Source organism: Tyto alba, unplaced genomic scaffold (assembly GCF_018691265.1).
Source record: "Tyto alba isolate M040663 unplaced genomic scaffold, T.alba_DEE_v4.0 Super-Scaffold_1, whole genome shotgun sequence".
Lineage (NCBI taxonomy): Eukaryota > Metazoa > Chordata > Aves > Strigiformes > Tytonidae > Tyto > Tyto alba.
In genome coordinates this window covers 19,723,618-19,751,084 of record NW_024881261.1, presented here as the reverse complement: position 1 = coordinate 19,751,084, position 27,467 = coordinate 19,723,618, and the positions used below count along the sequence as shown (strand labels likewise).

The following is a 27,467-nucleotide window of genomic DNA, read 5'->3' as shown; positions in this document are numbered from 1 at the left end:
GTAATGGCTATTGTGCAATTACTTGCTATTTCTAAGTGGATATAAATTACCTTTCAGGGTGAAGAGCATAGCTTAGGGCCAGGCACCTACAGTGATCTTGAGGGCATTTTTGATTCTCTGCAGCATGATGTAATGGATATCAAAAATCAGACAGAAGAAGCACACAGATATATTGTGTCCCTAGAGGACAGACATGAAGCTGTAGGTTGGCTGGAAAAACAACTGGGAAAAATTACCACTGAACTAAATCAGACCAAAGAAGAGCTGACAAAGAAAACCAATGAACTAATCAAAACCGAAGAAGAGCTGACACAGAAAACCAAAGGTGAGCTGTGTGTGTGTGATGTGAAAGGCAGAAAAAAAATAAGTGACTGACTGCTGTAAAATAGAATTAATAATCCACTTGAGCAGGATTTTGGAACCAAATCGTATGTATAGTGGCGGTAACCAGTTGTTCTGTGTCTACTGAGGTTGAACCATTCCACAGGCTTTAGTTATTTAATTTTTAAGACAAGACTTAGAACTGTTAATTGCAGAGTTCTGAATGGTGGACTAAAATTTCGACATTATTGACTTTTGATTTCATGGTTATATTGTAATCCCTGCACTTACATTTTGCTGATGCAGTATTTTCAGGTATTCTGTGGAACACTTGTCAATGAAAAGGTAACAATACCTCATAGTATAATTTCAGCAGAAGTCTCTTCATGTGATCTATATTTTATATGGGTTGCAAGGCCCAATTCTCTTATTCAAAAATACGTAAAAAACCTTTGAAATGTCCTATAAGAAGTCGTCAACATGAAAACAATTCAATCTCTTCAAAACCTACTGAGGTACCAGAAGATCTGGAAAAATGGATCACTGAATAAACTATGTAATTGCTGCTTACTTGATGCAGGCTTCTTTTCCTGTTACAGACATTGAAAAGCAGATGATTAAATTGGATGAGTCAGCTGAGCAGCTTAAAGAAGCAACCGAGGTAACTTTCTTAAGGAAAAACTTGTGCGAAACTATTTGGTTTAATACAAAATTTTAGTAACTTAAAAGGCTATTATGGTAAGCTTATAGCTTTTTTTATATCAAGCTTAGCTTAACTGATCTTGCTTCTTAAATGCATCTTATGAATCAGCAATTTAACATTGACTGAACTAGTATTCTTTCTTCTCTAAGAAAATGAATACACAGAATAAAAGGATTCAAGAACTAATGAACATTGTGGAGCAAAAAGATGATGTTATTACAAGACTACAAGAGTTGATATCCCATTTAGAAGAAACTGTAAAAGACTATGTAAGTCTTAGACATCTCAATCTTCTTTTTACAAAAAAATAATTGGAACTTATGCTTATAATGCACTACTTTGGAAAAATGAAATTTTCTGTAAGTAATTGCTACTTGCTTGAAATGGTAGCAGGTGAAGTTGTCATTGAAACTAAAGTTACAGGAAAATGTGTGTGGGGGTGTGTGTGAAAAATGGGACTTTTGGAAGCAGTGATCAGGAGTTATTATTGGAGGAATGTAGATGAGACTATAAAGAGCCACAGTGAGGAAACAAATTGACACCTCCAACTGGAAGGATTTAAGCAGTGGCAACGGAGGAATTATGTCACTGTCTCTTTATTTTTACCTAAATGGAAGAGGAAGGAAAGAAGGTTTTGCTGTGGCAAAATGTCAAATTTAATCAAAGTTAGTTAATAATGAGAAGGTGAATTGGCAACAAAGATCAGTGTGTTCTACCCACTACCACCAAACACACACACTTTCAAAGGAAGAGCAAGAATATGAGTATATTGATAAGAGTTTGAACTAAGAGTGGATGGACAGGATATTTCTGATTTTGATGCAATTAACAAAGCTTGACCTGGCTTGTCTACTGCTAGCTGCTGAATGCTGAGAGACTAGCTTTGCTAAATGTATACAAGTTAATTTCATGTTTTGATTATTTTTAAGTTTTTGGGGGTTTTTTTGAGTCTGATGTCCAGTAACCTGAAGTATAGTTCGGAGAACTTTAAGTGAAACTTAGTCAGCACTCTTAATTTTTCTCTTCCACTGTAAACTTAAGGCTTTGGCCATACTTAATCTTCTGTTCTTTCTCTCTGCCCCACAGTAACTTAGCTTTTCAATAGTTTGTTCAGAGCGATAAGAGTGGTGATGACTATTTCCTATTACTACCTCTTCCAAGAGCAAGCTTCCAACTGTCCAGTGTTTCTGTGAGACTGTGGCATGAAATGTAAAACATGACCGCAAACCTCAAGGCTACTCCAGAGATTTTTTTTTTTTTTTTTTTTTTTTTCTTTTTTAATCAAGTACTTAAATGATTAATTGGTCCTTGGCAACCAGCATGGCTTGCCACTTGGTGTCGTTTTGCAAGTAAAGAGAGTTTATTATTGGTCAAATAAAGTATGTATGGCAGAACTGACCAGGCTTTCAAATTGCCTCAGATCTGTCATGATAAAAATGATCTGTGGCTTTACTGAAGGCAGTTAAAACTCCTAACTCCACCAACTACGACAATAAAGTAACGGACTTGTAGAGCTGACTGTTGACCTCTTGAGCAAATCAGGAATTTTATCAACTCTTTTGATACTGAAAATTTCAGGTGGCAAACAAACTCATCTTGCATTTTGTAGTTCCCTAGTCTCTTGTTCTACTTTCTCTACAGTGCAAAGCACTGTGCGTATTACTATCTGAAGGTGTACTCAAGCTTTTGGCTTAAGTAACTGATCTGTAAATGACTCGTTTCTCTGACAACCTCTACACAAGGTTACCCAGATAGTTTTGTAAAAAATATTTGTGTATAAAAGACTACTAAGCCTTTTAAGTGCTCACTTTGTAAAACTTCGAAGTAATTGACCTTATTTTAACACAGGACAACACTATAACTAACATTAAAAGAAAATTGGCTGAAAAGAACTCTAACAAAGTGACTGAAAGCAGCCAATTCAAGGATTGTGAGGAAACTGTATTGGAAGTAGGAAGAAAACGCTGCTTTGAAAATAAATCTACCGTGGAAGAAGAGCCACCTACAAAGAAAGGTATAATTTCTACCATCACTCAACAGAGGGCCTTCCAAAAAAACTTGATTGCTATTCCAGAACAGAAGCAAAAAACTGTGAAGCGTAAACGTTATGTTATGAGGAGAAAATCTGCTATGTTAAACTGTAAATCAAAGTAACTGTTATGTAAATATCAGCTGGTTTTGTTGAAGGTCCTATACTGTTCACTCCTAAATGCTTAAAATAAAAGTTAGTTTTTAGACTCTTTCCTTTCTGCTGCTTTTTCTCATCTGTTAATCTACTTGCAGACTCAGCTGTACTTCTTAAGCACTTTCTTAACATGTTTTTGTATGAAACGTCCTGTTGCGGGGCTTCTGGGCAAGTAGCATCCTCTGCTCAAGTTTTCAAAAATTATCTAAGCAAGCATCAAACGTGTAAATGACATACTGATTGTTCAGTCATATAGCATGTGCTGTGAAACTTGATGTTTCACTCTATGCATATTGTGAATACATCAGCTTTGGTCAAGGTGACAGTGCTGCCAAAGGAGAAAAGCTTTCTACCTGAATGGAAATGAAATTATTTTAAGTCCATGAATACATATTTTGTGCAGCTCTCACACTTGCACTTCCAATCTTTTTGCTTTCCTTGCTTTATCTGTGTGCTTACCAGACTTAGAGTGAGGTGAAGAAACTAGCTACAGTTGAAGATGTTCAAGAATAAGAGTGAATCTTAAAATGACACCACTACTTATGTTATCCATTTCATTGAAGTCTATTAATCAGTGAGATTGAGCTGTATGGGACTGACTTGTGCAAAATGGTATTTGTAATATCTGCCTACCTTTAACTTGACTTCAGGAGACAGCTGGCCTTCAGTTTCTCATAGAACTATGGAAAGCAGATATGAAAGGAGAATGAAAAGTCTTCCCTTTGTGTCCCTTATTTTCTTGCCTTCTTCTTGCAGAATAGGTGCAAGTAAGAAAATCTTCCAGGCAATTGTTTGGGTGAGGATGGGATAGAAAAAGAGAAATAAGATTAAAAATGAGAATCAGAAAATATCTATTTCCATAAAGAGGGATAAAATATGTTAAAAGGAGAATTGTCAAATTCATATGATGACAGAAAACTGAGGATACAGATGGTAAATAAACTGAATGCTGGACTGTCTTTCATCACTGCAGTGAAAGAACAAGGGAACACTCAATCTAGAAGATCAGTTTAAGTTTATGGAACAAAGCACTTGATGCAGTGGGTATTGAACTTCTAATACTTGCTGCCCTAGAAGGTGAGAGGCAGATAATACTCAGATTCCAGGTATTGTTAGACAAGCTACCAGCCATAAAGTTTGTGCATAGATACTGAAAAGGGTTAAGCACAGGGGTGTATTGTCTCCTATTCCTTCAACATGCCCAATTGTTCTATGTCAGAAAAGGTTTGGAGGAAGTGGCTGGGCCTGCCAACAGTAACAAGAGAAGATAAAATATTAAGCTAGGTCAACTGCTGGTGTGTGATCCAGTAGGGCATTTCTGATGTTTATACTACCTGTTCAAACAAGTATGATTTGAACTTTAAGAGAAGCTTCTGTCTCTGTGTCAGGTACCTTTCTGATCTGTCTCTACCATCTTGGGATGGGATGAATATTGGGTACTAGCATGACCATTTGATGGTGCCACCTCTATAAACGCTACAGGAAGGGGTGGGTAACGAAGCTGATGTACACCCCTTGATATACTAGATTGTAGTAGGTTTGTTATTTCATAATTGAAGCTCATTTAAACAAACAAAAAACATAGTGAAGGGCTATTCCCAAACAAGACCTTAAAGTGGATAACTAACAATGCCAATTAATGGTGGACCTGAGATTTTTCTGTTGGGAATAGTGGGCTTTTCAGTCATGTTAAATAGGCTTCTTTTGTAGGTATTGAAGACATGGCATCTGACTTGAAAACTGAGTTGTTAGATGCTCCATAATGATCACACTTACCTATACTTAGATTTAACTGTTATTAAATATAGTTGGCAGAATAGAACGATGAGCATAGCTACCTTGTGATGGCTTCATTGTAGAATTTAGATATGCTAGTGGTCTATGACCAAAGCATGTTTTGGGAGAAAATAGGTTATCCTGTTTTGAAGTTCAGGTTTTTGTACTTTGATCTAGGACTTGCCTCCCATGTTTTGAGGTGTGGCTTTTTCTTTCTTAATATTTTCTACATTAAAAGCTTCTGGACTGAATCGCATACCATATATGGTCTTGCACTACATGTTCTTGCATTTATCCTGCTTTGCTCCATGATTGTAGTTGTCAGTACAAATCATTTAGATCAGCTCTAAATCTTCTTGTGAATGATCATACTCTTCTCACAATAGCTGTTGGACTAAGTTCTGTTACTACTTTCACCTTGGCGCCTTAGATCACAAAATAGGTTTTAAGATACCTTAGCACCTTCCCCTTTTTGTGAAATAAGTAAACTTCAGATCTAGTGGAAGGAGTATGTAGTGTTTTGTCTGATATGCTTTCTTGGGACCACACAACTGGGCTTTCAGAGAAAACCATCTCCCAATCCAAAGGTTTTAATCTTTTAGTACTTAAAAGCATGACTTTAGAAGCCAAAGTAAAGCTGCTGTTTTATGTGACCTAACAGGATCACTTGATGTGTCTGAATAGAACAGAAAAGGTACTGAAGAGCAGGAGGAAAAAGGTGTCCTGTGGAATTTGAATACTCTAAAAATAATCAGAATGCAAAATGTGAATTGAGATGTAAAAGACTGTTGCTAATGCTTCAGTGTGACTTTTTGTTAGTGACTCGATGAAACTAGTTAGATCTGTTCAGAGGTTGTTTCCATGCAGTACAGACATATCTATGTGCTTAATGCTCCCCAAGTGAGATGATTGCCAAACTTCACTTTACTGTAGTGGCAGTACTCTCAAGAATCCATAGTATCTCCCTGGAGTACATAGTTGTGATGACATAATCCTTTAGAGATAGTCAGGCTTGATTTTAATACTAAAACATGTATGCATGTTACTAAATGGACAAAGTTGGATTCTAAAGCACCTGTGTAAAACACAGCTGGAGTAAATTATCCAGGTGGTGAAACGCATGTGATTCTAGTTAGAATTGATCATTACTCAGGGAGAAAACAGTCTTAAACTAACAAAATGTTCATGGAAATTTGTGGTTGTGACAGTGCTGTATATTTTTTCTGGGAGAACCTTACTTGCAACATATTAGCTGTGGGCACGGTTACTCTTGTATCTGGTTTAGTTTAGAAACCGATTGAAAAAAAGAGAAGGTCCCAAACACTAAGTGAAAAACTTGGGCTGGATTTTTAGCTTAACTTTTATAGTAAGGAGATACTGAGTATGAAAGAAACTTCTTAGAGAAGCATACAATACCATTGCTCTTCTAAATATAGAATGGATGATAGTTGGCGGTATTAAAAGAATTGTTGAACCAGTGAAAATGGAAACTAGACAACGGTGAACGTTATCTAGCTCATAAGTATTACAACATGTTGGTAAAACTACCTAAATTTTTCTGTAGTGGTAGAGAGTAGAAGGCTGGAATAGAGCCATGGCAAAATGTTCTTTAAGGCTCCTGAACACCTCTTTCTGCAAACTATGTCTAGAAGCCTAAGAGGCAACTATTTCATGTTAAGCTGTTGAGGGGGCTTTACTTCAAGACTTCAAAATGCCATATATGAGTGCGGGGATTTCAGATGGTGATCATTTTCCATATAGTAACTGCGGTTTAGTATTGCTAGTGATTTGGACTATTGATTTTAATTGACCTGGGTTGTATGGGTTGTTTTTTTTTTTTTAGGAGATGTAAAGGAGAATTGGGAAGATGATTTTCTAGAGCAAAAGAGAACTGAATACATGAGAACAAATACTTCTGAGAACTATGCAGAAATATTAGCACTGAAGGAAAAAAATGAAACTTTGGAAGGTCAGCTAGCTGCACTTGAAGAACAATTCAGAAGAGAAAAAAACAAAAAAGAAGAGTTCAATGCACAAATAACAAACCTGCATCTCAAGCTCTCTGCTTCTGAAGAAAGAGCTTCTGGCTTAAGTGAAGAACTTCATCAGTGTCGAGCTGACTATCAGGAGATTGTTTCTGAATTGGACAAACAGAAAACTATAAACAGGGAACAAGAAGAAAAGATTATTTGGCTGAATAACAAAATAGAAGGTGACAAACAAAATATAATTGATAAAGTGTCACTAATTAAAACAATGCAGTCAAAAGTAGATGAGTTGTTTAAATGTCACTTAGAGTCTTATGCTATGGATATCGATTTACTTAATCTAAAGGATTCCTTAGACTCTCAAAAAGATGAATCAGAGAGCTCTGAAATGAGTCCTGTATGCATGCAGTCCCAGACTTCTACTGCAGATCTGAGACATGAGGGCTCCTTTCACTGCAGTGTTGAAACCCTTTGGGAAGAATGCAAAAATATTATTAAGGCTTCTTCACAAAAAAGTCAGCGGATTCAAGAACTACTTCAACAAGTTGAAGACTTAAAGAAGGAACTTGATGACACTGACAATTATAATAATCACCGAAAAGTAAAGTTAAATGAGACTGCAAATCAAGATTGTCAGTCCATAAAGGAAGATCTTACTAATGAGTTACAAGAGCAAATCCAGAAGAAAACCCAAGGTTTTGAAAAACAGGCTACAAAAGATCACAGAGGAATTGCACAGTTTGAAGAGGAAGTTACTAGCTACAAGGGAAAAATAAGAGAACTTGAATGCCTCTTAGAGGCTTTTAGAGCTAAAGATGACAGCATGACAAAGTTAGAAGAAGTACTTAAAGAAAAAGAATCTATTATTTCAAATCTAGAAAGTAATATAGTAGCTCTGCAAGAGGAATGTTCCAATTCAGACAAAAAACTGAAAGAATTAAATAATCAAGAAGCAAATCTAAGAGAGGAAATTGTGCAGTTGATGAACAGCTTGGAGAACATGAAGCAGTCTCTTCAGGAAAAGGAGAAAAATGAGGATGAGCAAATACAATCTATGGAATTGTAAGTAAATAATGAGAACTCCTAACCCTTTGAGAATATACTCAAGTTAAAACTACCTTTTGTGAATATCAGTTTATTTTAACGTAACACATTTGCATGTTTGTCACCTTAATTAACCGAACTGCTTCTTTAAGAACTGTTAATACACTACTTGAATTTTATATTTGCATATTCTGCTAGCTATGTTTTCCTTATCTGTTTGTATATTCTTACAAAAATATAGATCTAAGTCATGTGGAACTGTTGTAGGGGAAAACAGGAGCATGTAAGGAAATGATTAATTATTTGGGGTTGTCTAATAGTTTTATGTTGCATACCTTCTCTGGAGGAAATTTTCTGTAGTTTAATGTTACATCCTGTAACTTGTAAAAAAGCAGGCGTTTTCTTTGGAAAAGACTGAATGGTAAGGAGGAAAAGAAGAAAGGGGAAAAAAAAAGCCTAGGGATCTAGGGATTAAACAGTAAACAGCTGGTTTTGGTAGTAGCTATTCTAAGTGAACACAGTCTACTATAAGAACTTGAAGGAATAATGGATGTAGAAGGGTAGAACTTTCGCTGGCCCCATCTACTTTTTAAATCTTTAAGGAATAAGAGATTAAATGTGACTAAGAGATTGTATTTACTATATGGTCAGGGAATTGCAATCATGTAAAAACAGCTTTAAGATGCTATGCAATCCTTCTCCTGACTAGGGTTTCTTTAGTACCATATCTGTGAGTACCTGCATGTACTCTAAAGTAGAATTTAGCATGAGGGTCTGGGGATTCCTGACACTGTGCTTGTAAATATTTCAGAGGTTTTCCTTTTGTAAGGCCTTGTTTTGTATTGATAATTACAGTCTAAAAAAACCTGTTAGTTTTAATGTAAAAATCCAAGTTTTCTCACTGTAAACTTAAAATAGTTATGACCGTTTAAAAATAAACCGATCAAACTTCTTAATTACTTCATAGCACTTGTAACAGCAAGATGTGTTACAATGTTATTGGGTTTTTTCTACTTCCGATTTTTATTTGTTTTTATCCTTACAAGGTCTGGCATGTAAATAGCAAGTTTAGACTTGCATGCTATTAACATTTTTCATTTTGTTGCTTTGTAAGGACACCTAATGATAAAAATGGTTGCTCTACTGCGCTTAAAAATATTTCAAATTCCAGTGTTCAAAAGTGATTCTGAGCAGTTTGTTCAGTTTGTTACTTCAGGATCGTATAGTCAGAAGCTGAAATCCAAAAGTAAAATTATAAAGCTTGTCATTGAGCTGATAAATCTGAGATTTTATTAATGAATGAAACCAGCCATCAAAGAGCCTGAGTTAATGTGTAAAAAAAAAAAAAAAAAAAACACCCAAAAACAAACAAAAAACCCCAAACAACTATTTCTTTATGTGTAGCACTAATGTTATTTATGTCTCAATTTCTAACATAAGGCTACGTAAAGATCTTTCTGAGAGCTCTGATCTTGTACGGAATTTGAAAAAAGATTTGCAGAGGAAAGAGGAAGAATATGCAGATTTGAAAGAGAAGTTTTCTGATGCCAAGAAACAAATTCAGCAAGTAGAAAAAGAGGTACATAACCATAGGCCAAATGTTTCTTCTGCAAGTTTATGCTTGGGGTTCTGTTACTAAAACCTGTTTTCACAAATTTCAAGCTATGAATGTTAAAAATGATATGTAATAGGGCTATTTTCAGTGATACATTTAGAGTAACAGTGAATTTTAAGTTACATTGCCATGGAAGCTGTATGCTACAGTTAAGACCAGATGTCAAAACGTGGAATAGTACAAATATTGAAGGGGGTAAGTAAATTTTATTAATACACTTGAAAACCATCTTGTGAGAATTAAGGCTAATCTGGTTATGGCGAATGACTTCATAACAACAGTAGCCTTACGTTGTTATTTGTGCTGACTTCAAAGCTTCAGAATTCAGACTTTTGGAAAAAGTTTATCTCTGGTAGGAAAAGATGGATTAATTGGAAAGGAAAGCAGCAATGTGTAGAGACTTTCTAAAATCTGAGCTAAGTTTTCTATTAAGGTTGGGGACCAGAAATGAAAATATGAAGTAACTTTTACTGATGTTAATTGTTAGTATTTTAGATATCAAGCAGTAGAATTTCTTAGAACCTCATGGGATATCCTAGGAACCCAAAAGACTATTGCAACAGTTTGGGATTGAAAGTGAAGCCTTAAAAAAATATTAATGCCTTCCACAGTAGACATTTTCCCTACTCAACCATTCAGTGTATAATCCTCTGTTTGAGAAGTAGTGAGGTGTGAATGGGATCCTGTGTCAGAAAAAAATTTTTTTTTTTTTTTAAAAGGACAACAGAATTTGTAGTCTGGTTAGGCTATTTCATGATGGTATGGTGTGTGTTTTGGTTGGTTGGTTGTTCATGGGGTTTTGTATTTGTGGGGGTTTCTTTTGTGGTGGTGTTTCCCCCCCCCCCCCCCCCCCCATGCTGTAGTTAATACTCTATCATGAAAAATCTTTCTCTAGGAAGGATGTACAGTATAGTGCACTTCCTGCCCTTGAAATTTAGCTAAGATGCTTGCAAAAATTTGACTCTTAAGTATCTGGTTTGTATAACTTATAGAGATTGTAGAAGGCTTATAGCTAAATGTTAGCTTTGCTTGTTGTCTTTGTGCATTGTTACAGGTGTGTACAATGCGTTCTGAGGAGAAATCCCTGAGGAACAGAATTAATGAACTTCAGAAAATTAAAAGCCAGTTTAGTGAAGAATTAGAGATCAAACAACGCATAATCCTGCAACTCAAAAAGGTATTTTATTTTTTTCTTTAATTTTACTTGCTTCTAATTTTTTTAATCTATTAATGAGGCAAGTTTTCTAACCAGTGGGAGAAATCTTACAGAAATTGGGGTAAAAACGAGTAGCCAGCTGAAATTAGTTTTAATGGATGAATTACATGTGTAAAGAACTTCTCACTGCACGACATTGTCAAATTATTTTAAATAATCTGCTTAGTAAATACACACTTAATACCTGCAGATACCATGATTCTGGTTAGTGACACTTAAATAAGTTAGTAGTAATGTCTTCCTCTAAACATTTTTTTTAATCAGTTTGAATGCTCCTTTACATTATATGTTAAACTTATTTATTCTGGACTGTTAATCTTAAATACTTATTAAAGCTAGGAATGAAAAGCTACTAATTTCTAGCATGTGTATTTGTTTCTTTCAACATGTTTTCTTTAATTTGCTTTCAATGTAATATGTAGGAGCAGGTGAATAATGAGAAGCTGGAAGAAATGTCCAAACAGTATGAGAAAACACGTAAAGGTCAGAAAAAGCCATTATTGTTCCATTTTTTTGAGTGTGGAATGACAACATATATGAGTTGTCGTGCTGTCAACTAATTTCAAGAGTCTAGTATATTTATATTTTAAGATACCGAGAAACTCCATCCTGGACATTAAAATGTTAGAGTCAGGAATTAATTTTTATTGAATCATTGTTAACAGGAATATTTGAAAGTAAAGAAACAGTCTCAGAATAACAAACATAAGCCCCAGAGAAAGAGTGGATTTGCTGTACCAGTGTTAACTTACTAAATGCTGGTATTTATTTGCCACTTCAGCTGGCCATGTTAAGAAAATCAAACACTGAAACATGAACTAGCACAAAAACAGGTTTTTGCAGGTTTGATAAACATGTAGCAGTTGAACAATGGTTAGTTTTTCATGTAATATAAACCATAGGCTGACTGATATTAACACTGAAATGCTCACCTCTATCAAATTGTTGAAAATCACTTAAGAATTCTGGATTTGGGTAGTTCAGTAGAGATACTTTATTTCTTTCTAATAGAGCTTTTGATCTCAGGAAATGAGGGAAATGACCTGTAATTAAGACACTTTGGGAGGGAATGGTGAGAACTAGTATGGGGGCTTATGTGTAAACTTATTTTCAAATCTTCAGATCTGTGTGCAAAGGAAAAAATAATTGAAGATATGCGGATGACATTAGAAGAACAAGAACAGACTCAGACTGAACAAGATAAAGTGCTTGAAGCCAAATTAGAAGAGACCAACAGATTAGTTTGGGGTAATCTCTCACTGGAAAATGAACAACGAGGCAAAATTGGTTTTGATGTATTGTGATAGCTGCTTTAAATTACTGTTTTGTTTTGTTACTGTTATTTAGGCATTAACTTTATGTAGTACATAAACTTCTAACAGTTAAAGGTTTCTTTTGTCCCTTTGTGGTCATAGCTGATAAATCCAAGTAACTTTAGTAGAAGTATGTGAATGTGGTCAAATACACATTTAAAACTATACATTACGTAACCTCGTTTTGTGTACTGACTAGAACTGGAAGCATGGAAGCAGAAGTATGGAGAGCTGAATAACCAAAGCTATAGTGACGGGCAGCAAAAGATGAGCAAAAATGAGGAGAAAAACATAAATGACAATGAGGAAATAATGAAGCTGCAAAAAGAACTGCAGGTAAAATATGGTCATGTAATTCATACTTAGGTTTAAAGCCAGAACTTTCATTTAGGAGTCTAGATTTTTTTTTTTTTGGTGTCGCTCTCTTGAAGACCTAGGACATGATATGTCAGGTTGTTACGCGAGTAAAGGAAACATCCTCTAAAAGCTGCAGTGCATCAGTGCAGTGGAGTCTGGATGCAATATCTTTGTAACACACGTCACTGATGCCTCATAATGGAGTGTACCCTTCACCACATTATGCAACCATGGACGGTGCTTCTGTAGATGGGTTCCTCTTACAGTTGCCTTAAACAATCCAACTCCTGATATCTGTTCCAAACCTCTTTCTTGTCAGCTGCCTGGGCAACTAAATCAAACTCTTTAAAGATCTTGTGCTTTCTATATGGCCTGTAAGCCCTTCCTGTTAGGCTGAAGATTTGCCTCTAATTCTCCTTGGATTAGAAAGTAGACTTTTTGTTCCAAGCACCTTTTTAGGTGCCTTCTGTCTTATGTGGGATAATGTCTAGCAAGAGATTTGATTGTGATAGAAAAGGAGGCAAAGTTGCTGTGGATTGAAGTGACGTCTTTAGGTACGTGCTATCTCTGTCTAACATTCAAATGGTACCACATTCTTTGTCTTTCAGTCTTGACACAGAAGTAAGGTTTCTAACATGCCTTGTAAGGCAGTATAAAAGATGGGGAATTTGTAAGTAAAAAGGGTCTCTTGACCATTACTTTTGGTGTAACTTTAATACTGTTTGTGACTTGTCCAGAGCATTTCTAGAGGAAAAAAAATTCTGTTCCATGAAGATGTGCCAGTCTGAATAAGAAGTGCTGAAAATTTGTTTGTTTGTTTGTTTTTCCCAATGGAGAAGAACAAATGGGAGAGTAATACTTGCCCTTGGGAATATGCTGGAGTAAAACTGTGGTAGTGTTTGTTACTTTTTAAATGAATGTTTAACGGTAATCTGGATTTTAAGACCTGAGTTTTTAATTTCCTTTGCTTATTTGCCTATGGCTTTATTTCTGGTCTCATTAAAATAGGAAAATGAGGCAAAATATCAAACTGATAGAAAGAAGTGGCTGGAGGAAAAAATGAGACTCATAAGTCAAGTAAAAGAAGCTGAGAGCCATCGCAACAGAGAAATGAGAAAATTTGCGGAAGACCGAGAACGTCATGTACAGCAACAAGCAGAAGTTGTAAGTGACTGGAGGTCTCAGCAGGTTCCTCTAGTCCAAGTCTTTAGTACAGAGCAAATCTCATGCCAAGTGTTAACAAAGTCCCCTCACTTTATTATATGGCAAAGCCTACATGAGATTTTCTCAATAGGAGAAGGTAAAAATGAAATTGTCACAAGATGAAAAAGCGCAATATGTAATGCAATTAAACATGCTTGTTGCTTTCTCGCATCACTACCTCAATATGAATTCTTCGTAATTCACCTTGTGTGTAAAACACAAATAAGTAACCTACATTTAAATGAACTGGTACTTAATGAAGCTAAGAAAACATAATTTGAAAACCAAGATCTGTTGCTTGCCTTTCTGGAAAAAAAAAAAAAAGCCTATGAGGCTTTAGAAAAAAGAAAAAAAGCAAGCAGGAGTTCACAAAAAAGGCTTCATTCCAGATGTAGTGTAAAAATACTTGGTCAAAATGCTAGTGGTTTTGCTCACCTATCACTTGACTGATGGTTAATAACAAGGTGGATACCTTGCCTGTTCACTGGACTGCATCAAGTTTGTAATTTTTTAAGCGTATTAAATTATTATTTGAATCTATGAAACAAAGACTATGAATCAATGAAACAAAGACTATATTTGCATCTAGAAGTAGTTACAAATGACTTTCTGGATCTGCAATCAGTAAAGGAGGATGTTAGGAGCTTAGGACTACTTTCACTTTCTGTGACTGCTTGCCTGAGACTTACTAATAATAAAATCTCAAAGTGAGCAAACAGGAATGGTGGTTCTTACCAAAAATTCTCTTCACAAAGAGTATAAAAACAAATACAGAATTTTCTTATTTGAAGCACGGTTTGCTTTTGCATACTTGTAGTGAAACTAGTTATATGTGAGCTTTTAAAGATCTGCATAGGCTCTCAAGTATACTAAGGCTGTAAAATAGTACGAGCTATATAAAACCAAACTATCGGAACAGTTCACATGGTGTGTAGAAGTGGTGTTGAATTCTAACTTATTTTTGTCACTATTTAGGAAAGACTTGCTGCACAGCTGGTAGAAAAGGACAGCAATCTTCAAAAGTGGCGTGAAGAAAGAGATAAATTAGTAGAAGCTTTGGAAGTACAGCTCAAGACTTTGTCTTCTAACATCATACAAAAAGATAAAGAAATAGCAGAACTGAAACAAGCTGCAGTAAAGGATTCAGGAAAGGTCTTCTCTTTTTCTCTACCTTTCATGTTCCTGTGATTTATTGTTTGTTTGTTTTTAGGCTGTTTATTGTTTGGGGGTTTTTTGGTGGTTTGTTTCTTTTTTTTTTTTGGTTTTTAATCCATTAATTCTGCAAAACACTACATATGCTCTTTGTGGTTTTGCTCTATTTTTTGTTCTTAAACACTGTCATTGAAATTGTTTGCAGCTAATTTAAAAAAAAAAACTTTTTTTGAAACTGAATTCGTAACAGTAACTGATGTTTCAAAATACTTAGTAGTTTAGATAAACACTCAAGTCTATTTGATCATTAGATTGCAATTTGATTGGACTGGAAATCGGAATAAACTATCACATCAGCTGCCTTTTTCACAGCACTAAATTTCATGAACAAGTGGAAGGTGAACTTGTTATAACAATGGAAGTAGAGTAAAATAAAAAATTTTGCATTACATCTTCCCGGGCTGTTACGACTTTTCTTCACTTTAAATAGTGGCCACCCATATATGAAATTATTGGCTTTTTGTTGGACAGTTGGCTATTTTAGCCTGCAATTCTAAAACTGATGCTACAAAGTAATTGTAATGATGCTCATGTACATGTTATTTGTCAATCCTCCAATTTGTGGCAATTTTTGCTACGTTTATTAGGATAAGGAAACTGATACAGAAGAACTAAGGAAACAGCTGGCCAAGAAAGATGATTTCATAAAGGAACTGAAACAACGCATTAACAGTGAAAGTAATCAGTCTTTGGCAGAAGTACCTTTACCTGAAGGACAAGATGAAATAGACGAGTCTGTCAATGAAAAGGTATGTTAGTTCTGTTTATAGAAAGTATGTACTAATGGTATGTTGTTAATAAGTTTTATTTTGTTGTTTTGTCAGTATGTATTTCAGCAGCATGGGGAATCTCCCAGAAGGTACTTTTCGCAGTTCTTCGTATTTTAACTGTGTCTTCAGTTCTGAGTTATTGTTCATTCTTTCTCTTTCCCTCTTTCAAGCTTGCACTCAGAAAAAAAAAAAAATGTACTTTAGTTCATAGAATACCACTTCTCAATACACCGTAAAAACTTACGTATCTGAAGGAAAAACTAGTTAACTAATTCAGGTTCTAGAAACTTGAAGACACGATATTTGTAATGTCATCTCAGTTTGGTTATGTCAGTGTTAAGGGGATTTCAGCTCAAACAACTTTTCTGATATCACCTGTAGTATGGTAATAGAGATGATTCTGTAATTAGATCTGGCAGTCCATATGGGGTTTCACAAGAAGGAAACAGTATCTTGCCTCCCACTTAAAACCAAACTAAAATGATATTTGAAGTTTATGCAAAGAAAGCATCCACTTTGCTTATTTCCTGAACAAAAATTGAAAGGCTTGCAATTGTACTGAGACTCCTGATTCTGACCAAAACTTTGTTCTTCATGAACAGCATTTAATGTAGTTCTCCTGCTAAACTGAATTAATGCATTATGGCTCTATAGCTAATTAATAATGAACGGAGCTGAACATGGATTTCCTAGCAGACCTTCCCCTGGCTGCCAGAAGATGCAGTTCTCTTCTTGCTGCAGAGCTGAGCTGAATGACAAAATGCATCTCTTCAGCTCTTTCCCGTCTGCTGCCAAATAAGACCGGCTGGCTAGTTTCTTGCTACTTCATTGATTCAGCTAGTGCGGAATAGATAAAGATTGTGATGTTTGAGGGGGGACAGAATAGCTCTCAGAAGCATTACTGCTTTATACAGCTTTGGAACAGCAGCTAAGAGAGCACCATAAATTAGTTATTTTTGCTATAAAAATAATTATAGAGAAGAATTGTTATGAACAGTTGGTGCTGAAGTATTTATCTCAAGCCAGTAGCCTTGGTACTTGGTGTTATGAGTAAGGAGAGGCTGTTAACAGGATTGTTGTATGAGAAGCTGTTACAGTGGTGGTGAGGTGAATGGGGTAAAGTTTTTGGGGGTAGTCAGTCAATTCTCAAGGAAGATATAGTGGAGATAAAGAAGAAAATCTAAAGTGGTCAAGGTGATATGTGTCTCTTGCCTTGTAAGGAGAGGCTAAGAAGCTGGCACTCTAATTAGGAGAAGTTAAGGCTACCAGAGGGTTATGGAGCTGAGGCTTCCAAAATCATGATTGTAGTGGGTAAGCAGAAGGCAGAACTGTCCTTCCTAAAATCCTGCAAGAACTGGGCAGCAGCTGATGAAACCAGTAGCACAGACTTTTAAAACAGTTAAAATAACCTATTCCTATATGAAGCAGCTAGTGATCTTCTGGATGTGGTGGAAACAGGTACTGTCAGCAGAAATTAGAAAATTTTGTAGTACAAATCCATAAATGTATTTGTAAATGGATACTTTGAGGATTAGACAGAGGTGTAGCCTCTTAAACTTCTAATGGAACAACTAAGAATGATGGGAGAGTATGGAGTGAACAGATGACAAGGTGAACAGGATCACACATGTTATGCTTAAATAGCATTTCCCTTTGCTACTCTTGGAGGCAGAATGTTGAAACAAATGAGCTGTTGGTGAGATCCAGCAAGGCACATTTTAAGATGGCATTGTGAGTAGGTGCTACTGCCTTAAACTTGTGTTGTCATTCAGGCTAGGTGTTCATCAGCTGTCTGCACTTGAGCTTTTATATTGTAGCTTTAGAAAATTCAAAATATTTTGAGTGTTACAGTCTAGCATAATCTTTTCTCATTCCAAATATTTACAGTTTATGGGAAAACAAAGAAAGACTAATCCTATACCTGGACAAAGTATTCCAGTAAGATATAATGAAGTTAAAGAGAATTGTTCATTATCTCGATGTCCTAGCAGTGCCTCTTCATTAAATGAGGTTGGTATAAAACTTAAAGTTAAAAATTCTATGAAATTGTATGGATTTAGCTAAATGCATAAGAGGGAATAAAATGTGTTTGGTTGTGTGAACAATTCCAAAGCTTTTTGTGCAAATACCTTTCTTGGTAATCAGATCACCTAATTTAGTGGCTTTTGGTAGAAATAAAAGCTGTGTAACATAATCATGTGAATAATTACATCTGTTTTCAATTGCATACTCTTGAAATCTTGCCTCTCCATTGCTTATGAAGTGGCTGATTATTAGATAAGTCACCTGGAAAAAAAAAACCACAACACCCTTTTAAATGGATGAGCAATAGTCGGACAAATTGGATTTTCATCCTTCCACTGCAGGATTCCTGTGTACACCTTTGTTAGCTAATGACACTAACCATTCCTATGTAACTTTTTGATTGCTAACTCTCATGAAGTAGCACTTATAAAGAAAAATGTTTTTATTCACAAACTCCATTCTTGGGAATGCAATGGTGCTTGTATTACCACTCATAATCCCAGCAGAGTCTGAAGGTGATTACCTTTTGGCTTTCTATGAGCTTTGATCATTTTCCTTTTGAGAGGAGGAAGGTACCCTTCAAGAAGCAGCAGCATCTAGTCTGTTTGGGACCCTACGAGCAACAGTAGTAGCAGCCACCTGTGATCTCTCAGCACCAACCACCTGAGCAGCCTATCTGCCAGGATTCATTCAATGGCTGCTGAGTTAATTTTTGTATGCTAGCCAGAAGCTGAACTGCTTCCACAGAGATGCAGGAGCCAGGGAGACCACAGATCTGGCTTTCTTGCTGGTTTTGCTAAGAAAAATAGGGTTGGGTGGATGGTGGAAGTTAAGTGCTGTTGAGGAAGAGTTGTGTGAACTAACTTTTCCATCCCAGCCTCACTGTGCAGTTCTTGCTGTTTGGCTGTAAGCAGGTACAAGACAAGGTCTTCCGCTTGTGGGCGGTGGTGCTGCCTGAATGCCTGCTCTTCCTCCAAAGGACAGATAGTGATGTGGAAGCCTCTCATAGGTTGAATCTGGCTTGTAGCTTGCCAAATGGACCTTGATACTTACACAATTAACTTCTCTAATGTAGAAAAACAAGGGGAAGCTCCCTAAAGATAAGCTAGAGAAAGATAATACTTTTCTCTCAAAAGCTGCTATTATTGCCCAGCTCCTAAGGAGCAGCAGAGTTAAGGTGAAGAAAATAATGTCAATTCTACTAGTGCTAGTTGTGAAAACTCTGACTAGCTGTCTCTGCCCTTGAGCAAAATGACTTGGAAACAAAGTATCAGGCTGAGTTCAAGTATAGAAACATTAACTTTTAAAAATTAACAAAAAGGTGTTAGAAAATAAGAGTTAAACTCTGCTATAGTTGAAGTTGATTTCTTCACTCTATTATAACTGTTCTGAAAGCTAACAGCTGGAAAATGGAATGCTTACTTTGCAATCCACGGGAGAGCGATATGTATGACAGTTTTTAAACTCACAGTTACTTTAAAACTTGTTTTCTTAAAATTTCCATATGTTTGCAGGACCATTCAGAAATTGTCCTTGACTCTTCTGAAGTGTCTACAGAAAATGGAAAAACTAGTCGGTTCCCAAAACCAGAGATGGAAATCCAGTTCACACCTCTGCAACCAAATAAGATGGAAGTGAGGCACCAGGGCAGCACCTTACCAGTTACAGTTAAAATGCTCAGACCAAGAAAGAAAAGGAAGAGTGAAGAGATGGATGAGGTATGACCTACATCAATTGACAAAATATGTTGTGCAGTTTTTCAATTTATTACTCTGATCGCTTGTTAAAATACTATCTTTATCTCCTGATACGCACTGAGATCCTAGGGGTATATTTAGGGCACATTTAAACCTCTTCCCCTCACCTCCCCCGCACCAAGTGGTGGATCTCTGACCTGTGTTGAATCAAGTCATAGACTTCAATTTATCTAGTTTCTGGCCCCTTGTGCCTGCTGTGTACTTTACCTTTTACATTTCTCTCCCTTCTGGTACCATTTGCTTCTGTATCTAGCTCTGATCTGTGGGTTTAAAGACCAGTTCTAAAGAATTGCTTCTTTTTGTTTATGCAATCATTGGTATCAATTATAATCTCTTCTAATAGGCAATTACAAGTTAAAGCCATGGGCTTAATCAATGCATTTCAGAGTTTCAGGACCACTTCCTTTGACTATTTTTCCAGCCTGTGTTTTCTTTGATCTTTTTGTACTTAGGACTGTACAGAACTAATTGCACCAGCACCTGAATCTCCTTGTTTTCTGTAGATGTTAATTCCTCTTTCTTTCAGTTGTGCTCCAGCTTTCTAACTGTGCTGTGGTGTTTACATGTGAGACAAAGGCTTCACAGCAGTTCGGGCTGGTAAAAATCTTTACTTGTCCTACCTGAACAGCATGGGTTTTTCCGTCTGCCTTTCATCAGCATTAGCACCAACACAGCTATCTCTAGGACACTTCCAAAGGCTATGAAAATCTTAAGACCACATTGTGGTGGTGCTTAGATACTTGTAATCCTACTTGTGGGGCTTATGAATCTCTATACTTCTAAGGACTTCTGAAGCTGACAGGTGAATATAAGGGAGATGACCTGTGGATGATTTAGCTAAGTGGTAAGTGATTGCTTTGAGTGAGCTTGTCTCAGCTGGAGAGTGAAGTATCAGTTTAGCATTTCTCATTTGAGCATTCCCAAGTGATGTATTTTTTAATCTCTTAGTAAAATAATTAAGGCAAATAATCACTTCAGTGATTAGTGTTCAGTAGTACTTCAATAAATTCATTTTGTTAAACTTGGATTGCAAAAATAACTGATAAAAGCTGTGTGAGTTAATTCATCTGGAATAGAACACTGCATTCTAGAATAATGTCCAGAGTTGATTTAAACTTCTTGTGTCTTGAGCCAGTTTTCTTTGAGAATAGTATTCTGCCAGGTTGCTGGAAAAGTAGGTGTAAAAATAACCATCCTTCTGAAGGCACTGGAAAAAGTACTGAACGTTATCTACAGATTAATATATTTCATCTAACGTAGTTATCCATGTTTCAAGAAGACTGTTTTACCAATCCATTTATAAATCTTTTCATAGTGTAGTAGATGTTCATACCCTTATGTGATAACATTTATCTAAGTAACTTTTCATTAACATGGAACTAATTTTAAAAGTACCTTATTATTCTTTTATTCACCTGAATGTTACTCTTAAATATTATTTTCATGTTACATATGCCAAACAGAAATAGATAATAAAATGATTCAGTAATTTTTAACTGTCACAAGTCTACTGAAGACACAATTTGTTTTATAAATTTCCTAAAACTGAAAAACACTTTGTCAGCACTAAAACTAAAGACAGGGGGGAAACGCGTGCTGCTAAAATAACCACATACTGCTCATGTCATATTTTATTTTTAAAAAATAAAACCAACCCCCTTTTTTTTTTAGAAACAAATGCCACCAAATCTTTTGCAGAGATTCCATTCTAAATAAACAAAAACCAAAATCCTTTTTCCGTTTTCTGACACTGTTACCAATCTGTATGGCTATCAGTTATCTGAAATCACTTGGCACCACTTCAAGATAGAATATGTCTTTTAATGACACTGTAACAATGGTACTATGCTACCAACCTGTTTTTATACTTGTCACCATAAATCTGAATTTACATTTAGATTTATTGAGTTAATTTCAATTTTTTGTGTTTGCCTGTCAAATCTCTTAAAGCCAGAAGAAATAAGAAAATAGTAAATGTCAGAATGGTTTGACTATGGGTATTTCTAGTTCCCTTCCCCAAGTTTTTTTAGTATTTAATTCACATTGAAGTAGTTAGCTCTATCCAGTATTAGTCAATGCCTCCCTACTGTCAGTCATAGCATTTAAACAGTGGATGCTTCTGTAATATAAATAATTGTTCTTTCCAGAAGAATCCTAGTTAAAATTTGTCATGTTTATTTTCCTAGGATTTTGTGAGAAGTGAGAACAAGAAAAATGCAAAACCTGCAATGACTAATTCACCTTCTACAAGCAGCAAAAAAACGGTTTGTTTTTGTTCTGGTTTTGGCGTTAGTTTCTCCTTTTACAAGTCCACCTTTTCTGTGGTGGAGTTGTGAAAAGAGCAATCATTCTTATGCAGTGGTATTTTATACTTATCTATGTACTTAAACAGGATTCTTAAATACTTAGGTTGTCTTCCTACTAAACTTTATAAGCTGACCAAAGAGAGTAAGTCTGTATTTGCCAAGAATGTGTACTACCTGCAGTGTATGATTTGTAGAACGATGTTGCATATCGAATAGTTATGAAGACTAGTTTGAACATACTCTTAGTATATGTGATGCTATGGGCAATGTCTTTGAGGTAATACTAAGGCTCATGTCATATATATGCATGACAATTATAAAAAGATGATTTTTAAGCCTTAGTAGTAACCTCGGTAGGTTCAGAGGGTAGATAGTGGATTGGTTTTCCCCATTGGTTTCCTCCTGTTTTATTTATAACTAGAACAGCTTGGCTAATGAAGTCCTCTAAATCTTTGAATCTACTTTATTAGAAGAAACTATTTGTTTCCTGTATTACTCATGCCTTTAAATGTGTTCTGTGAAACTGTGACAATTTATTTTCTTTTGGCTATAAGATACGGTTGTCTACAATGCTTGCTGTGCTAGTATCATTAGTATAATGAACAGAGGTGTCAGTAGCAAAGCTCAACATGTTAGCTTGAAAATAAAAATAACATTGAAGTCAAATAAAATGGAATTAAACTCAAAGATCAGTCAATTTTCAACTTGAACAATGACCTTGTATTTCTCTACAGATGTCTTCTACACAGTCATTTAGGAAAGAATACTCCTTAAGAAAGCAAGTATCTACTTCATGTAAAAAGTCAGCTAAAAAGAAAGATGGAACACTACAAAAAATTGGAGATTTTTTCCAAAGTTCTCCTACTATTATTCACTCTAAAGGTTTGTATGAAATAAATAAGTCTTATTTCATGTTCTCTGGGCATTGTAAAATGCCCTTTTTTTTTTTTTTACTGTAATCTGTTAATGTGTATGCTGTTAAAGGACATGTCTGCTGCATTAAGTTGTTACTTTGTTTATGAAATAATGGTATCTGAGCTGGGTCTTACTATATTGAATCTTGCAGAGTAGAAGAGGCTGATTACAAGGACTACACAGTTCTAAAGTTTAGGTTAAGTGTGGAAGATAAACTAGGTGGAATGAAAGGATGCAGTGTGGAATATGAGCATATAGACTTATAAAAACAATAACTGTTAGACTTAAAATGTTTGACTTATTTTGTTCTTGCTTACAGCAAAACAGTTAAAGGCAATTTCAGAAACTTGCCTTGCTGATCTAAAAAAAAATCAAGTGTTGAATTTAAATTCCAAATCTTACCTTATTATATAAACAGTCCCTACCTGCCTCCCGCATTGTTTCTGTGGAAACTGTATTAATGTTTTCTGATGTATGTATGAATGTGGGAGGGGAAGATTAATTCTACCATATCTGAAAGCTGGTGTCTCCTGAAAATATATGGAAGACTTGATTAAACTAGCTGTGAAGCAATTAATGGATTTCATTATGTTTAAGCATAACCTTGGGAAGATTAGCTGCCAGGACTTTCCATTAAAGAATATATTTTTATTCTTTTCTACAGTAAGACATGATATCAGAGTTACTGGGTTTTTAAAAAAAAAGATTATCAGAGGGCACAAGGAATCACCAGGGTTAAATTCTAGAAGACAGTATTATTGGGCTGGTTAAAACAAAGTCATAATTTTAATTGTCCACACTGAATAAAGATCTCTGTACCAACTTGACTTGCTAGAGAGTACATCTTACCTGCTGTAAGACAGTCTAAATCATGATAGTGGGATTTTTAAAGTTTTCCACATTTGTCAGAGTGGTTCCATGAGGACAACATATCGTTATCAAAGGAAGCCAAGTTCAGACTACTTAAAATTTCACCCTAAAAATACTTAATTTTAGCAAATGAGTTCTAGTTGGTAATCTTTGTTACCATGTCCTGTATTTTTTCCTTCTTTTGCATAATTTAGTATTGTTCAGGATTTCTTACTTCCTCCCAGCTCATAATATACATGCACTCATCTCTCTAGAGCTAGTACTACTTTGATAAAACTATACAAGTATATAGAGAAAATTGACTAAACCTTGTGCTTCTCTGTCAGTCCAAAGAAGTTAAGCCTGTTGTTCAACTTCTTGAAGTGTTTAACTTCCCGTGAAATCTGAATTCTAATTGATTTTTAATGTGATATTTAAATGTGTCTTTTAAGCTCTTGCATCTGAAGCTGTAGAAAACTGTTAGTCAAATACCACTTCTGAATTTTTATATGCAAACATCAGACAATATCTGTTTCATTTTAAAACTGTTTTTAATAAAGCTTTATTCATTAATTTTGAGGCTCTCAAAACCAGTAAGACACTGATTTATGATAAAATTTTTCTTCTAGCAAAGAAGCTGATTGCAACAATAAGCTCTCCCAAGTCTGCAGAACCAGAAATCATCAAAGAAAATGATCTCAAGCCAAAACGAGCAAAGAGAAAGTTGTATTCAACTGACATTTCTTGCCCTCTAGATATCTCTGCTTCTTCAGTAAGTGATTACGCGTTGGTGTTCTGTCCACTATAATCTATTTCTGTAATCTTGACTTAAAATAAACTAGTAGGGGGACAGAACAAATCTGAAGGTCTAATGAAGTTGCAGAAGAGGTTTGAAAGTACTGACTTGATTCTACCTAACCATTCCTTTTGATCTTTTCCGGATGTTTTGCTTAACTTTCTCTGTTTTCTCACCTATCTTCTCTGTGTTTGACTGCTGACTTACTGTAGAGGTGATACAACAGTCACAGAGATATCTTCACATTTGGATTTGTAGAAACCTTAGTTATGGTATGTGGAGGATTACTTTTTCCTCTGCTACAGCAGTTGAGTCTTTATTTGTTTTTTCACTAGTTAGTATTCAAGTCACTGTTCATTTAAGTGTAGCATAAAGGGAGAAGAGGAATAGAGACCACTAAGGAATCCATAGATTTGGAATAGCATGAATGAAACACTAAAGTTAAGTGTCTGCATGTACAATTAACTTTGCAGGACGAGTGAACACCTAAGGTAATTTCCAATTCTATTTATGCCTAGCTGATATTAGGATTAGTTTAGGATGTGGATACATCCATGCTTTGCAAAGCACAATTTAAATAGTCTTCTGGGTGTGTTTAAATTGTGTTGTCTTGTCTTGTCTAAGCAAGCCTATAAAGAGTCTTATAGGCCAGGGCTTGATGTATTGTTTCTGAAATCCAACTTAATGGTTTTGACAGTAACTATAGTGCTGATCATACTCTTGCTTTGTTAGAAGTACATCTCTTCATTCTGTTCAATCTTTTCTTCCCTTCACTATGGTGAGCGTTTGCCCGTACTGAGATATATTATGTTTACTTTTTTGTAAAAAACTGTATGAATGGATGCAGTATAAATGAAAATGCTGTCCATAAGAGGATGAAGAAAATGACAGAAATGCAGAGCAAACGAAGTTAAGAAGCTTGGAAGTGAAAGGAAAAGCGAAAGACTGAATCCTGGGCAAGTCAGAGAAAGATGAAGACATTTAAGCTAAAAATTTTTCTGAACACTTCCTGTTTCACAAAATGAGTATTATAGATTAGAAATGAGAGCTGCTTTCAGGTCACTTTTTTTCTTTGGACTTCAGTATTTGTCTCAGAAAAAACAGAATTCTGTATGTTCCCAGTACTAGTTGCTTATTATGATGCACTGAAGTGGTCTCTCTATCTTGGAGACCTCTGACTAAAAGATATTCTGAAATTTCATTCTGAAAACAGCTTCTGGGAAAAATCATGTTATCAGTTATGGGTATAGAAGTGCATGTCATTTGTCTCTGAAGAAATGCTGAGTAACTCTTGAAATATCATATTTTTCAGGTCTTTATAGAACAAAGAGAGAAGGAAAGTGATCATCTAATCATCAAGCGACATCTACGATCAAAACCAGCTAAATAATCTTGCAAAAGCATGTTTGTATTTCCTACTCAAAGCATATTTCCATTGTACTATTTCAATTGATTGTATATAGGAAATAATAGTTATGTTCCAAAGTCTGTATATAGATGTACAGAGTTGTTCTGATGGTTTCTGGTTCTGAGTCCATTAAAGCTGAAATACTGTTCAAGAAAGCTCGCTTCTGAACCATATTTTTTTTCAAGGAATGGTGTCTTCGGAAGTGTTAACTTATCCATTGTGCAGTAGGAACTATGCCTTTCTGGAATGGTTTAAGTTGCTTTTTTTTCAGATGGCCAATATACCTACCATAAGTTTAAGTGGAAAAAAAAATGAGTACACATCAAAACCTGTACATCCTTAAATTCTTTAAAAAGATTAAAAAAAAATTCTGTGAAGGGACAAAATTAAGGAATTGGCACTATGTAGAGAAATATTTTTCATCTCTTGGGGTTTTAACTGTCTTCTATTTACTCTTATAAATTAAGTAATTTATAAGCATAATATTCTTTCTTTGAGGATTCTAATAGCCATAAATAGTTATAATTTGCTATTAGAAGTGACCCACTCTCAGACATTTGACATTTTATTTTAATGATCCAGTTCTGCTCAACTAAAACAACAATATATAGTGAGGTTTCAGCTTATAATCAGTGACTGAGTAAACATATAAGACACTTCTGGTTTCATCAATGTAGCATTTACTTAAGTCACAAGCAGTGACTGTATTTCATAGGATTTCACATTGTTTGAAGACCAGTACTGGTCATCGTTCAGAAAAAGCTGAAATTACCTTGACAATGACCTGCTTTTGACATGGATGAAGCAAGACAATCCCAGTAAGTGATCATTTACTTGTTGCTCATGAAGCTATTTTAATTGCTTGGATTAATGCCAACCATACAACATTGTTTTTACGCGGAGTATTGGCTTATTTTGATTATTACTGCATTTTGGTCTATTTCACCCATTATATCTATGATTCCATGATATCTTTCTGTATAAAAGGTTTCCTTGTCAATCTGTTTTGCACATACATAGCGTTTAGCACCACAGGAAGAGTATCTTGTCTACAAGAATGCCTTTTGAAGTTTGGTATTGACTTCACTGCAAAAATGTTTCAGAATTTCTCTGTCAACATCCAGTCTGAGATTTGCCTCTCCTCCCTTCCTCCAAACATACTGGTTCAGTATGCTGCAGTCAGTGCTGCTGCTTCTTCCATCTTTGGTGGGGGGGAGCTTCTGGAACTTGTTCCCCCTGCTCCATCACGGTCCCCCTCTCACAGGAGACAGTCCTCCACAAACTTGCTCTGACATGAGTCCCTCCTACGGGCCACAGCATTCCCCACACTGCTCCCTCATGGGTCACCAACTTTCTCCGACTGGATTCTCTCCCATGGCTGCAGCCCTTCTCGAGCTGCTCTGGCGTGGGACTCCCCCGCATGCTGCAATCCTCCCAGCTCTGATTTATAGCAGTGGCTCTGCCTTTTCCCACACAACCCCAGCCTTCTTCGGGCACAGAACCTTGATCATCAGAGCAGGAGCAACAGGCCATAAATCAGTGTCTGCTACACCATAGATCTTCATGGGTGGCGGGGGGAGCCGCCCTGCTGTCTCACCACAGGATACAGGGGGGTCTCTGCTCCGGCACACCTCCCCCCTCCTTTCTTCCTCCGTTCCTCCACTGACTTTGGTGTTCATGCAGCTGCAGCAACTCCTCCTCACAAGTC

At 35.9% G+C, this 27,467-nt stretch overlaps 1 protein-coding gene across 2 annotated transcripts in view; it reads left to right on the top strand.

The window, feature by feature from the left end:
* Window positions 1–25,914, top strand: part of KIF20B (kinesin family member 20B) — a 43,389-nt gene extending 17,475 nt beyond the window's left edge. Inside the window, exons 16-34 of one of the 2 annotated variants that reach the window (XM_042791716.1) lie at window positions 58–325; window positions 921–982; window positions 1,174–1,293; window positions 2,873–3,038; window positions 6,829–8,035; window positions 9,458–9,596; window positions 10,687–10,809; window positions 11,271–11,331; window positions 11,971–12,096; window positions 12,361–12,497; window positions 13,527–13,682; window positions 14,697–14,873; window positions 15,521–15,682; window positions 17,591–17,713; window positions 19,243–19,446; window positions 21,672–21,749; window positions 22,526–22,673; window positions 24,185–24,327; window positions 25,664–25,914. In XM_042791716.1, coding sequence (XP_042647650.1) covers window positions 58–325; window positions 921–982; window positions 1,174–1,293; window positions 2,873–3,038; window positions 6,829–8,035; window positions 9,458–9,596; window positions 10,687–10,809; window positions 11,271–11,331; window positions 11,971–12,096; window positions 12,361–12,497; window positions 13,527–13,682; window positions 14,697–14,873; window positions 15,521–15,682; window positions 17,591–17,713; window positions 19,243–19,446; window positions 21,672–21,749; window positions 22,526–22,673; window positions 24,185–24,327; window positions 25,664–25,741 — 3,678 coding nt within the window. In that variant the 3' untranslated portion in view covers window positions 25,742–25,914. The remainder of the gene's footprint in view (window positions 1–57; window positions 326–920; window positions 983–1,173; window positions 1,294–2,872; window positions 3,039–6,828; window positions 8,036–9,457; window positions 9,597–10,686; window positions 10,810–11,270; window positions 11,332–11,970; window positions 12,097–12,360; window positions 12,498–13,526; window positions 13,683–14,696; window positions 14,874–15,520; window positions 15,683–17,590; window positions 17,714–19,242; window positions 19,447–21,671; window positions 21,750–22,525; window positions 22,674–24,184; window positions 24,328–25,663) is intronic. The other variant, XM_042791717.1, reaches the window with a different exon arrangement.
* The last annotated feature ends 1,553 nt before the right edge of the window (window positions 25,915–27,467 follow it).